We start from the raw sequence: 15274 nt of genomic DNA, 5'->3' as shown, positions 1-15274 counted from the left end.
AGAACTTGGAGCTGATTACTTCATTCTGTTAACGCAGGGTTTCTCAATCTCAGCATTATTGACATTTTGGGCCCGATAATTGTATGTTGTTGGGCGCATTTAGGATGCTTAGCAGCATCCCTGGCCTCTTCCCACTAAATGCCAATAGTACTCCCCCCAGCCCCCCAAGTTCTTGACAATGAAAAATGTTTCTAGGTATTGCCAAATAGCCCCTGGGGACAAAATCTTCCCTGGCTGAGAATCACTGTCTCAGAGCATTTGGGATATGCTTAGGGCAAAGCACAGAGAAACTGCCCTGCCTTCTAGAAGTTTGTGCTTTAGCCACTGGAATATAGTGATAGAGATCACAGCTGAGTGGAGAAGATACAGCATTTCAATGCCATGACTCTCTCAGGGTTTACAGACCAGCAGGCCAGCCCCTACACGCCACCTCTGAGATCTGTTCAGCTGTGCTGCTGCAGATTTGCACTAGGAAAATGTTGTTTGAATGGGTAAGACCATCCGAGCCGGTTCAGAGAGCTGCATTACAGCAAGTCTCTCATGTCTCAAGCTCTGTGATCACTATCCCTTGTTTCCCTTTTCTGCGGCAGAAATCTAAAAGGGGAGTGCTGCAACCAAGTGAAATCCTGTGTACTACTTCAGAGCAAGAAACATAGGGTGCTAGAAACAACGCAGACAACAGCTGCAGCTGAAGGGAAGCTGCTCCGGTTCCCTCCGCATTGCGCTGGGTGGGGCTGGGGCCCCGCGCCACACTTCGGGTGTGTTGACTGCAGTCCCCAGGCAGAAGCAGGGAGATTCAGGACAGATTGCCATCTCAGGGCTGTGCTTTCCCTGGTCCTTCATGTTAGTTTAGGGGAAGTTTTTGCATACAAAATGACTCCCAGGAGCTCTGTCAGGAACCAAAAAATAAATAAATAAAACAAAAACACAAACACAAACACAATCAAAACCCACTGCCTTCTCAAGTGGCCAAGATAGGATGAGGGGTCTGGTGCCATTGTTATCTTTGCCAGCATAGGCCAGACAGAAGGGCCATCGCTGGCCCTGGTGCCAGCCAGGGCCCTGTGACGCTGCCTCCCCTGGGTCCTGAATCTGAGGCACCTGGAAGGGTTATTAGCAGGATTGGAACTCATCCCTCTGCTGGGACTAGATCATAATTACAGTAATTTTCGAACAGAGCTCGGCAGTAGGACTGTTTAATCAGCATCTGACTCCCTTGTGCTCCCAGCCCTCATCACTCAAGGAGAGGAGTGGGATGGCTCTTAAAGAGACAGTGCCCGCCTTTCAGCGTTTTGAACAGATGTGCCCTAATTGGTAGAATATATCTAAGTCTCATAGCTTATAGCAGGCAGGTTGCGTTGCCTCCAACAAACTGCCTCGGGCTCTCACTACTCTGGGCCTTCTGCCGGAAGGAAGGACCGGGTCTGGCTGCTGGTGGGCCTGGCTTCCCACACCAGCACAGCCACCAGGCGAAGGGACACACACAGGGCTAGAGCACTTATGGAAGGATCTGAACAAGCTGACCCCTTCTTAACTGATGCCATGAAAGAAACAGTGCTTGGCTGAAGGACAGGAAGGAGGGACTTGACAGCCATGCGTGAAAAAGAAATTTGGCCAGTGGCTTTCCATAATTCAGAGATTGCAAAAGCATCTTGTGCTCCTGTCCTTCCAGTGGAAAAACCCTTAAAGACCTTAAAAACCTTAAAGTAGTCTCTTAACTCTCACACTTTGGCTTCACCACCTCTCTCTGTTTATTTTCTGTGCCCTTTCACAACCATGAAAGTACCTTTGCCTTTCTTTTTCCTCCTCCTTTGCTTGTAGTAGACTAGATCTCCCCTGAACCAAAAGGAAATAAAATTATTCACTCTGTTTACTGAGTCAGGAGTACTGTTTCCTAAAAAGTGTGGCTCTTGTTAACCTTTTGAGCATAACTTGTCTGTGTTTATTATATCTTGAGATTTGAGGTCTCCAGCTGCAAATCCAGTCATGGCTAAAGTGGAAATGTTTTTCCCCACAAGAATTTCTCTAAGAAGATGCTATGACTGCTTCTACCACTCTGTTGTAAGCCAAATGCACACTTCGTCTTTGTAGAGGTCCCCAAAACAGCGTTTCAGAGAGAAGAGCTGGGGCAGAAAGTAGATGAGTGAGAAGAATGGATGAAGGCTTCAAAAGTGGGTTGAGAAAACCTTCAGGAAAGAAGGCATAGTGGGTAAAAATGGAAAGGGGGACACTCAGCCACAGTTCAAAGAGAGGTTACTCTGAGCCAGGCTATGCGCCTTCTACAGAACTGACTGCCTGCTGGCAGAAAGTCCCCCCTCTCTGGCTTAAGGATCACAGCCCAGTGCTTGACTAAGGAGGTGCTACCTTGCGCTATAGTGGTTATCTGCTTGGCTTCAGCTGTGTCTCAGCTGGCTGCTTGTACATAAATCCACAGATGCCACTCTGGTCTCTGATTTAATCCTCCTGCAGCCTGTGAGGCAGACTGGAAGCTGGTCCATTCCCATTTCTACCCTCAACCCATCCTTGCATCCTTTGGGCCTACTGTCCACCCCACCCCTGGAGTGTTAAGAAAATTCAGCAAGAGCTGAGGTATACAAACAAATTCACAAATAGGAAGCTAACTTAATGCCCAAATTGTTACGAAGTCATAATGACCTCAAGCAAAGCTACTAGAGAGGGTAGAAGGTGCCTAGGACTCAGTGGTGTGGATCTAAGGCCTTAGTAGTCAGAAAACTAAAGACTGTGAATGAGCTTTGATTTCCGAGAACAACTCCGAAAAGCCCTGCAGGGGGATTTTTTTTTCCTTGAGTGTAGTGGTAAGTTTAATTTTTAAAAAGTTTCTGAGGAAAAAAAAAACAAACTTGTCTTACAGTGCTTGGAAAGCATGTCTTACAGGAACATATTCTACTGCCATCTAAAAACATGCTTTTTCAAAAGCCACGCTCAGCTCAGTTCCCTCAGCTAGAAAATGAGTGTAATACCTGCCCTACGTTCCTCACTGGGCACTGATTCAATTAAAATGATGCATATGAAACTATTTTTATATTAACCCTCCAAACATACACATTTCCTTTCACCAGATAAAACCCCCAGGAGCTTGGGATCCGTTATCCTGGGTAATAGGAGATGACTAGACTTGGGCCATGGAAGTAGGCATCAGAAGAAAGGTGACTAAATCAGGCACAGAACCTGACTCAAACCTAAATTCTAAACAAAACACTTTCATTCTACAAAACATCAGTGGGCTACTCCCCACAGCTAGTTTCTCATCTTTCATACTGAGGTCATCCAGCCATGATGGCTAAACCTGAACACACACAGGGACAGAGCAAAACATAAGAGGGGCATGTGGCACTGCCTGGATGGAGAGGAAAACCCATCTTTGCTGTTTTTCTGGTAACCCAAGGTCCATATTATGAGGAAAGCTCTTCCTTTCTTAAGACATCTCCTTCCACAGCTTATACTCAACTCAGTGCGAGACTGATAGGAGATGGTGCCTGGCCTTAGATTAACTGAGGTGCTGTTGTATGCACTGCTGTTAATGGATCATTAAGAAAGCTGGGAGTCAGAAAAATCACATCCGTGTCTTTGAATGGCTCCTGCTGTCCCAGCAGCCTAGCCTGCTGGCAGAACTAGCTGCTGAGCACCAACTCCAGGAAGAGAAGGAGCAAACAGAAGAAGGCCAACCCAGCTTGCTGTTTTCTGGCTGAGTAGGGAATTGACACAGACCACCTCCGGCTCTGTCTGGAAGTTTTGAGATCAGAGAGCTTCAGGCACAGCTGGGTTCACAGCTGCACCATTTGGAGCATTGGACTCATTAATATTCATGAGCCATCCCCACCAATCGGCAGAGCGGATGCCATTAGCTTAGCATCTGTCGGGTTTTGTGAGGGTTGTGTATGGACTTTTTTCCCCTTTTAAATGAACTTCTTTTGACATTTTGGAATTGCCTCTGTAGGTTTTCTCTCCTCGCCTTGCTCTGCTGCATCATATAAAGGAGAGACCCAAGGGAGGCGGGCAGGAAAGAGGGATGAATACCAGCCAGGGCTTTGCATCTGCCCGTTGACAAACTTTATTTCTCTTCCAGCACCTGGCACCTCAGACAGGCTTCGAGGATGGAAGCAGCATCAGGTAAATTATACTAACAAGGTTCATGCCCAGAACTGTGAGACGAGCTGGATCCCAGCTCTTTGGAAGACAGTCCTTCCTCCAGTGGTGAACTTGAGCTGCACACACAATGCAGGAGAGCCGCAGTGCACAGTTCTGAACCATTATTTCCATGCTGATAAATTCATGATTTATGAAAGTAAGTACTGCCAGCCCTCACTCCCTCCTTCTCTGCTACAGCTTGTTAGACACAAATTGCAACAACAGTCTTAAATACTTGCATTTTATTTCAGGCCAAAGCCCCTCAACTCTGAACTAAATGCCATGACAGTCCCACAGCATAGGCTGGTAGTAAAAGAGCCCACAGACAGGGTGGGATGGCCATAGGAGGGTGGAGTGGGTGAGAGAAGAACCACACACACAATCCTAAGAGCAGAGTAATACAGAATGCCCGCAGCACTCAGCTCCTACCAGCTCTGGCTCTCAGTGGAGAGGAATAATGACAGCAGGAGGGCAGAATGCCTCATTGTCTGAAGGAGGGCATGTTGTTCCTCATCTCCATCCCCAGAGCCCTCTTTTCTAGGCAGAAACAAAGCCCTTGAGCCTCACTGGACTGAACATACGGCCTCCCTGAAACACGGCCCAGGGACACTGGCGGCTGAAGCCTTGAGGGCAGGGAGCTGTTACTAAAAGAGAAGAAAAGGATTCAAAAAAGAAAGGAGCCCACTCTAAGCCTGCAGAAAAGATAGCCATGTCTCTGCTTTATAACTAGAAGAGACTGTGTCCGCCCGGACAGCCTTTCCAAAACAAAGGCTGTTGCCTCTCCCTTGGGCTGTGGCCAATCACTCCTTTCTCATGGATGGCCATGAGCTGTTACATGGGTCTCAGGCCCCACTCAGCCAGGCTGAGGTCTTGGGACAGGCCAGAAACCCCAGTGGCAGAAGTCACAGCACCAGTTCCATTCAGTGGTATTAGTGGAGGAAAAAGCAAGGAGGTGGGAGAGTAAATATTCACTGCCCTGTCCATGCAAGGAGGTAGGCAAGAGGCCAGCCTCCCAGAAACAAAGTGCTTCGGGGGTACAGTAAAAACAGAAGCCAGGCAAAATGGGAATACAAATACATAAACATTCCTGTTGGGACAATATTCAATACAGCAGCTTAGAATCTGCCACTTACAGGTCCCCAAAACCAGTCACCTGAGGAGGTGCTCCTGGGCCTATAAAAAAATCATATGAAGAAATTCAGTTCCCAGGAGAGTAAATATGGGTTTCTGTTCAAAATCAACAGCCCCTGGGCATTATGCTTAACTTACAAACATCTGCACAGTGTTTATTCTTATGGAGGAGGCACGAGGGGCTATCATGATCGACCTCTGTGCAGCCTCTGTGAGCAGAGGCGACTGTAAGACACTAAACAGCCCGGCCTCCCCCTACACCTGTCCTGTGCCCAGTCCCACCTGAGTAAGTCTCCTGGCCTGCTTCTTCTCTGTCTGCCTTGGAGCAGAACCCAGAGCTCAGACCAGAGCTCACTTCTCCAAAACTGTTTCTAACTGACCAGGGTCCAAAGGCACAGCATGGTCCCCTCCTGTGGCCCTCCTCACAGACGGAGGAGTGGAGCTTCCCTCATCGGGTCTTGCAAAATCATAGCATGATGGTAAGGAGAGGGTTGGGAGAGTAGGACTTTCCAAGGAAGGAACCTCAGAGTCAACAACTGGAGCCCACACTTCTAAATGGTCCTTTTCTTCACTGGGTGGTGGCGAGGGAGAGCTCCTCCTACTGGATCTTGGAAGAAAGCAGCAACTGGAAAAGAGTGGGAAGGGGAAAAGAAGGGCATGACCAGATAAACAAAAATGAACAAATACTAGCGAATGGATAAACAAAATGTTGTTATATAGCCATACAAATGGAATATTGTTTGGCCATAAAAAGAAATGAAGTATTGATACATGCTACAACATGGATGAACCTTGAAAATGTTAGGCTAAGTGAAAGAAACCAGTTACAAAAGACCACATACAATATGACTCCAGTTGTGTGAAATGTCCAGAACAGGCAAATCCATAGACACAGAGAGTAGACTGGTAGTTGCCAGGGGTTTGGTGAGGAAGGGAGCGGCAGGGATGATAGGAGGGAAAGGGGAGTCACTATTCATGGATACAGGGTTTCTTTTGGGGTGATGACAAGGTTCTAAGATTAACTGTGGTGACTGATAGTTGTACAATTCTGTGCATATACTAAATGGAAATATACTAAAAACTACTGAACTGTACACTAAAAAGGTAAATTTTATGTCAAGTGAATTATATGTCAATAAAGCTATTATTTTAAATGGGGGTGGGTGAGGGGAGGAATAAAGAACAGGACAAATAGAACTTTCCTCTTCTTTCTCCCGAGGTTTCAACAGGAGCCCTGCTACTCAGTGGTGGAATAACACAGACCCACCTAGAATTGAGAACCATACAGACAGAGAACAAGGCCTTTCTGAAAGGCTACCAATGCTGTGATATTACTTTCCCTAACAAATAGAGACCCCCTGGCCCAGGTTACAGCAATCCTAGCCCCTGTGTCTCACAAAGAGTGCTTCAGTTACCTCTTAGGCTGGTCTCCTTTAGCCAGATGAGAAGAGCTCTGCCTCTCTTCCTGGGCCCAGCCACAGTTTGACATAGCATAGTGAAGAATGGCATCAGAAACACTCATGGAGCTCCGGCCCTGGACACAGGCCTCTATCTCGGGCACCGAGAGCTGGCTTTGCAAGAAGAGGTGCAACTGGCTGTCTGACAGGAGAACCACGCTCTGCAGGACCCTGAGACAAACACAGGTAGCACAACACAGAGCACCAACCTGAGGATTTGCTCTTCATCCCCATCCTTTGAAGGGCTTCTGGATTGAGGGAGCACTGAAGGCATGAGGATGCAAGAAAGGTACGTACCACTAATGTGCCTACCTGAGCAGGGAGCCCCATCCTGCCTGGCACCTTCCCCTGCCCTTGTCTTCACCCCCAGACAGTGCTAGCCTGGCACGTCCACTCACTTTTCGAGGAAGTGCTGCAAACCTTGTCGTCGCTTCTCAATGAACTCATCTGAACTGCCAAAGAAGGTTGACTTTCCAGGAAGTTCAGGTACAGGCCTGTGGAGTCACATAATGTAATACTCAAAATATGTGTCACATCCAAGACAATCATTCCAGCCCCTAATCAAAAAAATCCCCTGAAAAGAGGCCCAATCAATATAATTAGCTTTAAATAAGGGGCAGGCTAACACTGACTAATTGCATGTCATGTGTCAGGCACTGTGCTAAATGTTTTACAAACATTATTTCATTTAATCCTCCCAAAACCCCGTGGGAAGGTATCAGTATCCCCATTTTAGATCAGAGGTTAAGTAAATTTCCCACTGTCACACAGCTAGTAAGCCCCAAGTTTATGACTCCAAAACCCATGCAGATATACTATGTTGTTTATAAAGCCCACTCCCACCATCAACTATTATTTTAAAAAAGAAGTTTAGATGTGGAGAATGCTGGGTCCTTCTGTGTAAATTAAGACTATCTACTCCAGTCCCAGGTCACCTGCTTGGAATTTGCTAAAAGTGGTTGAGCTGCAGCCAAATCATCCATTTTTTTTATTATTTTATTTTAAGAGACAGGGTCACACTATGTTGCCCAGGCTGGAGTACAGTAGCTATTCACAGGGGTGATCATCGTGCACTACAGCCTTGAACTCCTGGGCTCAAGTGACAATAACCTCATCAGTCCCCCAGGTTAACTAACTGGCTCAGTCACTCAACAGGCCACCTATCACCACTAGGGCATTCAGTGACCACCCTATAGCAGAATCACTGTTCTAATTCTCTCTACGTTTAGGACTTAGTTGGAGGGTATGGGTGAGAAGTGAATAATAACTGCCTTTCCTAAGGCTCTCATATGTCTCTGGAAAAGGAGCTCTGTACTAAAGAGAAAAAAAAAAAATCACAATTTTTACATGTCGAGTGGACAGGACCACTACCTGTCAAATAAGTCCAGATGCTTAAAATGTTCTGATAACCAATGATAAGCTTATTTAAAATGCTAGCAGTACATCTATTGAGCCCTAGACCAATATGCATATAAAAAAGAAAAATATTTTTGATGTTTTTATGGTTTTGTTAGGTCTAAATACCAGAAATGAGAACTCTATCTTTACTTTTTTTCACTGATTTGAAAACATGGTTTAAGAATTTATTTCACAGCTTCCTTAGTGCCTGGCATATTGCAAGTTCTCTTCATTGTCAACTCCAGTTCTCAAGTAAGCACCTAAAAAGCCAGTCTCAGACCTGAGAAGGAAGCAAGAGCAAACTCACACCAAACCAGCATTCCTCTGTAGCTGCTTTCTCAGCCACACGAACTCACGGTAGCGACGCCGAACACAGGAAGTCTTGGCAGTAAAGGCCTTGCTGTTGGTCTACAGGAGGAAGTACATGAAAAGGGTTTAGTGGGAAAAGATCGAGTTCACGTGAGCTCCCCCTCAAGACTCTCACTGATGAACCAGGCCACAGTCCTGATCAGGGCCCCCAAGCACAGCAAGCCTGAAAGCAACTCAGGAGCATACCGCAAGCTCTCTTTCCTCTCCTCCCTCCTTTTCTTCTAAGTCTTCTGTCTTGGGCCCACTAGAAACACCCACAAACAAGTTCCACCTCAGCACAAGCCCTCAGACCTGGGGAGCGTTGACCCCAATACAGAAGCTTGTTGCACTCACATGGAGGAATATTTTATAATCCACATAAGAATTCCAGGAGCCCTCATTCTGCACTCGGGGGTCCTGAACACGCACCGTGATCACCTCCTGTAGGTAAGAAATGCTTCTTTATCTTCAGCTCGGCCACACACACAGCAAGGCAGCTTTGACAATACAGTTTGCCCAATTTTTCCACTCAGCACCAACTTTCATCATTTGTCCATTCATTCAACTCAACAAATATTTATTGAGCCCACACTATGTGTCAGGCACTGTTCTAGGCACTGGGGATTAAGTATGAATAAGAGACAAAAATCCTTGCCCTCGTGAAGCTTACATTCCAGTATATTCCAACCAATGAAAACACTAGTCATAATGGAACCTCATTTCCCAGGAATGCCTTTACTATTGATTTCCTTCTCATGGTTTTATTTTAAGTATTACTCAAGGTATTACTGTAGGAAGAACACCACTGAGCAATAATTTGTATCTCTGCATCCTCCCACCTCATAAATACTCTCTCCAACTTTTACCCACCCATTCCCTGAAGACCACATTCTTACCTCCTGTTCTTGGTTCTCCGACATCCTACACCAAAAGCCCATTGGAAGAAAACATCTGGTGAGGGACAGAGGACATGGCAAAAATTATGGTTAGTATGCCCCTATTCTTATCACTCTTTAGCAGGGCAAAACCCTGACAGTTTTTAATAGAATCCCCTGGGGAAATTCAGCAACTTTTTTTGTTCTTGAGTAAAACTTAAGAGGAAGCAAAAGAAAAAAAAAAATCCTAGCTCACACCTGCAATCCCAGCGCTTTGGGAGGCCAAGATGGAAGGATCACTTGAGGCCAGGAGTTCGACAGCATAGCAAGACCCTGACTCTACTAAAAATAAAATTAACCAGGTATAGTGGCACATGCCTGTAGTCCCAGCTACTTGGGAGGCTGAGGCAGGAGGATCACTTGAGCCCAGGAGTTCGAGGCTGAAGTGAGTTATGATCATGCCACTGCACTCTAGCCTGTATGACAGAGTGAGACCCCACGTTAGCTCAGTGCAAGACTAAAAACCCTGGAGGATTTGCTTCCTTTCTCAGACCACTGCCAGGACCCTCAACTAGGCCACCTCTACCCAAAGCATGTTAGGGTCTACAGAGAGTTTGTCTCAGGAAGTCAGAACAGGAGGGTTCAGTTGTAACACTTTTGCCTTTGAAGGCTGCAAGCACAGCAGTGTCTGGCGGGCACTCAGATCACAACTTTGAAAGTGAGCCTAACAGCGCCCTCTCCCGGCTGTTTAGAGACAACCAAGTTCCCACAAACAGTGCTCCTGTGTCTCTGTCTTGCTAACAACCAGTCACCTTCCCAAGGTGAATCATAGAGCTAGAGCACTCCAGGGAGCACCTGAATGAGTAGCCCAGTTGGGACCTTCCCTTATCCAATCTATTCTCAGGAACCTGAGCCAATAGTTCTAATCATTTCCTCTCTTGACATGCCATTCGGTTTGTACCTCTGCCCAAGCACCCCACAGCTGCACAGGTTGACTCAGGATGCGTTCCACTCCTTTGTAAAGATTCATTAAAGCCTCAGCCCCTGATTTCCCCCCAGTGTGGCAGTTTACATATATAGCGACATCGCCCACTCCAACAAGGGGACCATGAAGGCTGCAGCACAGGGTTACTCAAGTCCAAAGGGGCCCATGATGCCACCTTCTGTTAAAATACAGCACTAATCTTGTTACTTCTAGAACTACTCCAACAGTATCCACCCTGGCTGCCGCCTACACCCCCTTCCCCTCTCTTAAGAGCGAAACAATAAGGTTTTAATTTCCCTTTCCAATTTACCTTGAAATGAAAACTGACTTCAGCCAATATGTACTGCCAACAAATGATCCAGGCTGGCTCCTGGGACAACAAGACTATCTCTAAGCTCTCCTTCTCCTCCCCCCATGCCTATTCACATACCCGCTCATTTTTACAGTCCCACAATTAATTTTAAATACATTCTCTTATTAGTTCTGCCTTACCATTAGAAGAGTGTGTAATGAGTTTCCTTCTATTTTATGTTTTGCTAACACAAGGCTAACGTTTCAAAAGAAGGGGAACTCATTTACACAATGAAATTAGCAGAGCAAACAGCTTTTCCAATTCTTTCCAATATACCAGAAGGTCTCTCCACAGACAGACACTGCATGCAGAGACAAAGCTACATGGTCTATGACAAAATTGGGTTACACTGTTGAGCAAACCCAAGGTTTTGTGATTTCAATACCATCTTAAACAGTATTCTTGCTGACAATCTGATTTTTCGTCTGATGCAGTCACTAACTCCAAGGGGTCTCGAACTGAAAGGTAGAAAATTCCAATTCCATAACAACCCATGTATAACATTCCACATGTAAGCAGTCAAATGGCTGTGACCAAAAAGAGCAGAACAACTTGCTGTGAACAATTAACCTCCTTGTATTAAAAAAATTTTTTTTCTCTTCTCTTTTCAGGCATATGGTAAATTCCCAGCACAGGAACAGAGTTAAATATTCTAAAGTGTCTTTTCACAAAAGTAACAATAGGAAAGATGATGACAAGGAAATCATGGTCATCCACACTGAGTGGAGCTCACACATCTCCTGTGCCTTGAAAGGTTTGCCAAATTCGAGACCATAATTTAGTAACTAAATGATCATCATACCCTTGGTCTCTAGAAGAGTTTGCATAGGGCCCTGTACCTCCATGAGGAAGTTCTTTCCTTTGGGGCCAATTCCACTTAGAAACAAATAGCTATAAATTGGCTTAAAAAAAAAACCCAGGACTCCCAAAATGCTATATACTTAAATCTAAGTTTAAAGGACACCAAGAAAGTTTCACTTGTCACTTTCCATAAAAACAATGGAACAAGTACAATAACCTACATTCCAAGCAACCACTTCTAGCAACCACTATTCTCCATCAGCTTCCTCCACAGAAGAAAATGAAGCTCAGTTCTGCCTTTGGAGGAGAAGCAGGAAGTTCTTAACTTCAACTCTATGATCTGGGAGGTGGGTCTGTGTGTCATCCAAATAAAGATAGAATCAGTGACCCTCTCAGCTAGTTATGTAACTTACTCAGTGCTAACTACATTTCCTGGGACCTCTTCAATCACATCTTAAGTTTCCTTTACTTGCTCCACCTCTACCAGCACCAACAGCTCTGGTGAGACCCCGGTGGTTTGCTGTTTACAATGAAGATTCATCATAAAGCTTTCCAGTGTCTTAACAATTCAAGATAGCAATTCGAGGCTTTAGCCTCACTATTTTCTCTCCCATTTAAACTACTTCAAGAGACAGGTTAAAAAACAAATCGTGTGATAAAAGCAAATTGAGCCGAGACTCCTGGCCTTCTTATTCATTCTTGAGCCCTTGGTGCCAGATGGCAGATGGCAACTCAAAAAGCCCTCCTTCCTAAATACCTACAGGTGCTAGAGGAAGCTCCCCTGTCTGACTAAGCTCTGTGTGATCTCAACCAGTTATATTCCATCTTTTCGTCCATCTGTAACCTGCTCCTCCTTCCACTTGGAAGGTAAGTAACAAAAGTAACCACAATCTAGCGCAAGTCTCCTGTGTCCGCGTAAAATACTTGCCATTGTCCTCTAGTCCCAGCCGTGTGAGTAAATGTCCCCAGATTTTTACTACGGCCACTCCCCGTCCATTCTTAACGAACTGGGAGCAAAAAGGCCACATACTCCTTTTTCTTTCCCAGTTAAGCTTGGGGAGTAGGAAAGAAAGATACTTTATACTTTCAAAGTAAAAGAGAAAAGCTAGGTTTCCTTTTTTGGATCTCGAAGCTCCCGCCTTCATCCTGGATGATGAGATATACCCTTCCTTAGGATGTAAAGGGAGGCCACCATTCCAAGTGCCAATACTGACGCTCAAGCCCGCTCCTCCTCACCTGAGAGCAGCACCCACTCCCTGGAGCCACGCCCACACTCCCTCACCTGAGAGCAGCACCAGCTCCCCACAGCGACACCGCCCGCGCCCCACCATATAGCCAGAATCACGGCTTCTCCTTCCGGGTGAGTCGCCGGTGCCCCAGTGCATTATGGGAGATGCCTCCCGACGCGCTAATCCCTGGTGCCCATGACTCCCCGCCCCTGCAGGTCCCGGGTCTCAGTGGCGATTCCTGCTCCCGGGCGGCGCGGCTCCGCCCCGCCCAGGCCCCAGGCTGGATTCCGGATTCCCCCTCTTCAACTCACTTGGGGCGCTGGAAGGTGGACGCGGGTGCTGGGTAAGGAGTGGCAAATGGGCTCCGACGTCCAATCCAGGGCCGCGTCCCGCCCACCGTCGTCAGGTGCAGCCAATCAGCGCCCAGGGAGCATCATTAAAGGTCTGCAGTGGGTCCTGGGAGCAGAGAGATTTGAGGAGGTTGTCACTCTCGTTCTCCTTCTAAGAATGCCACCGGCTGTCGAGGTTGTTGGGGGGAAACGCCCATATTCCTGGAGCCTAAGTCCGAAAGAGCCCGCATTTGAACCCCGTAGGTTGCAGTTCCCCAGCGGAGCTATCAGGGGAACTCCAACTCTGATTCATAAAGCCGCAAATTGATTGCCAGAGCAAAAACCGGACTTCAGAGATTCCAGCCACTCGAATTGCACTCGCCGAAACAAACCCAAAGAAGGATCATGCAACTAGTCAGTAAGCAAAAGAAAGCCGTTGAATATGTTGACGACCTTTTTGGCGTTGTTGAAATGTCTTTTAACAACTTGTTTAAAGATAATTTTAGCAAAGATATTATCAAGGGGAAAGCTGTGGTCACAGATACAAACCCTGGAGTTAGACGACCTGAACACAATACCCATCACTACACAGACTGTGAGGCCTTGAACTGGTTCTCAATCTTTGTAGGACCAGTAAAAAATACAATGGTAGTTTCCTTATGTGTAAGGTGGAGATTATTGCACATGACTCAAAGCAGCATTTCTCAAACTTTTGGTCTCAGAATTTGTTTACACAAACTCTTAAAAAATATTAAGGACCCCAAGGAGCTTTTGTTTATGTGGGATATTCACCGAATTAGAAATTAAAATGAGAAATTCAAAAATATGTATTAATTCATTTAAAACAATAATAATAAACCATTATGTGTTAACATATTTTATGAAGTATATTTTCCAAAACAAAAAAAAATAGTGAGTAGAGTGGCATTGTATTATAATTTTGCAAATCTCTTTACTGTCTTGGCTCAATAAAAGGCAGCTGAATTCTCATATTTGCTTCCCCATTCTCTGTTGTGCTATGTTGTTTTGGTACATGAGGAAAATCCAGCCTTACAGGGATATATGGTTGGAAAGGGAGGAGTATTTTTAGCCTTCTTCAACAATTGTGAATACCCTTCTTTGATACTACCAAAACTCAACAAATGGTAGTTTCTTTTTTATTTGAGACAGAGTCTCACTGTGTTGCCCGGGCTAGAGTGCCGTGGCGTCATCTTAGCTCACAGCAACTTCAAACTCCCGGGCTCAAGCGATCCTCCTGCCTCAGCCTCCCGAGTAGCTGGGACTACAGGCATGCGCCACCATACCTGGCTAGTTTTTTTTTTTATATATATTTTTAGTTGTCCGGCTAATTTCTTTCTATTTTTAGTAGAGACGGGGTCTCGCTCTTGCTCAGGCTGGTCTCGAACTCCTGAGCTCAAACAATCCGCCCGCCTCGGCCTCCCAGAGAGCTAGGATTACAGGCGTGAGCCACCGCGCCCGGCCAGTAGTTTCTTAAAGGTTAAGTGCAATGGGGAATCTGAAACCATTTGGAAAATACTGGTACAGAGTTATTCAGATCTGGTACAGAGTTATTCAGATCTTCCAATGTTAATGTATTTCATTATTCAATGTAAAAAAATCACATTTATTAAAATCATCACTGATCTCATCAAGAAAGTGTCAGGAAGCTGTCAAGCTCACTGTGGTAGATGTCATATTTTCCAAAATTACAATTTTAGCTTGAAACCTCAAATTTTTCTTTGGCAGTAATACTTTGATTTTCCTTGAAGTGGCAGGCTCATTTACTTCAAACGCACAAGTCTGAATAACCATAGTTTTTCTGTCAGTCATTCTTCCAAGTAAAAATAGTGTTCTGTGAAAAAAGCAGCTAGTTTTTTAACTCACACATCTTGAACAATTTTACAACCATTATACTTCAGTAAGCAGCAGAAGTGCCTTATGCATACCTCCCATTTAATCACATAAAACATGAGAGACAGGTACTCTAGGAAAGGGACACCATAAAATTATTTTTGTTACTTCACCAAGAATAGTCTTAAGTGCAAAAGGCTTTTGTAATTCTTCTATTGTATGTGTGGTAGTGAAGAATACAGTGACTAGTACAAGCTGATGCCACTGCCTTGATTCACACTAAGATGCAGGCAGTTTCACCCACTGTTACTTTTGCTTCATCAGTGCAAATGTCAACACAGTGAAAAAGAGCAAATAAGGTATTATTAT

The 15274-nt window shown here is 45.4% G+C and overlaps 1 protein-coding gene across 2 annotated transcripts; it reads right to left on the bottom strand.

Moving 5' to 3' along the window:
* Positions 1-4374: 4374 nt before the first annotated feature.
* On the bottom strand, positions 4375-13049 carry SNX11 (sorting nexin 11). 2 transcript variants are annotated; one of them, XM_012662798.1, is made up of 7 exons: positions 12779-13049; positions 9380-9434; positions 8838-8924; positions 8443-8543; positions 7136-7231; positions 6696-6908; positions 4375-5905 (listed from the first exon to the last, which is right to left on the bottom strand). In XM_012662798.1, the coding sequence occupies exons 2-7, from the start codon at positions 9419-9421 to the stop codon at positions 5632-5634; spliced, it is 813 nt and encodes a 270-aa protein (XP_012518252.1). In that variant the 5' UTR covers positions 9422-9434; positions 12779-13049; the 3' UTR covers positions 4375-5631. The 2 variants fall into 2 exon arrangements, with proteins under 2 accessions (XP_012518252.1, XP_012518259.1); XM_012662805.1 differs by lacking the exon at positions 12779-13049 and adding an exon at positions 12733-12772.
* Between the last annotated feature and the right edge of the window lie 2225 nt (positions 13050-15274).

Source organism: Propithecus coquereli, unplaced genomic scaffold (genome assembly GCF_000956105.1).
Source record: "Propithecus coquereli isolate 6110/MARCELLA unplaced genomic scaffold, Pcoq_1.0 Scaffold119, whole genome shotgun sequence".
Lineage (NCBI taxonomy): Eukaryota > Metazoa > Chordata > Mammalia > Primates > Indriidae > Propithecus > Propithecus coquereli.
The sequence above is the reverse complement of the archived record's forward strand: the minus strand, read 5'-3'. Positions and strand labels throughout refer to the sequence as shown.

Coding starts and splice junctions, on each gene's coding strand:
- SNX11 (XM_012662798.1), bottom strand. CDS start 9,421: ATGGGCTTTTGGTGTAGGATGTCGGAGAACCAAGAACAGGAG. Junction 8,544..8,837: donor ATTATAAAATATTCCTCCAT/GTGAGTGCAACA, acceptor TTCCTCCTGTAG/ACCAACAGCAAGGCCTTTAC. Junction 7,232..8,442: donor CAGAGGAATGCTGGTTTGGT/GTGAGTTTGCTC, acceptor GTGACTCCACAG/GCCTGTACCTGAACTTCCTG.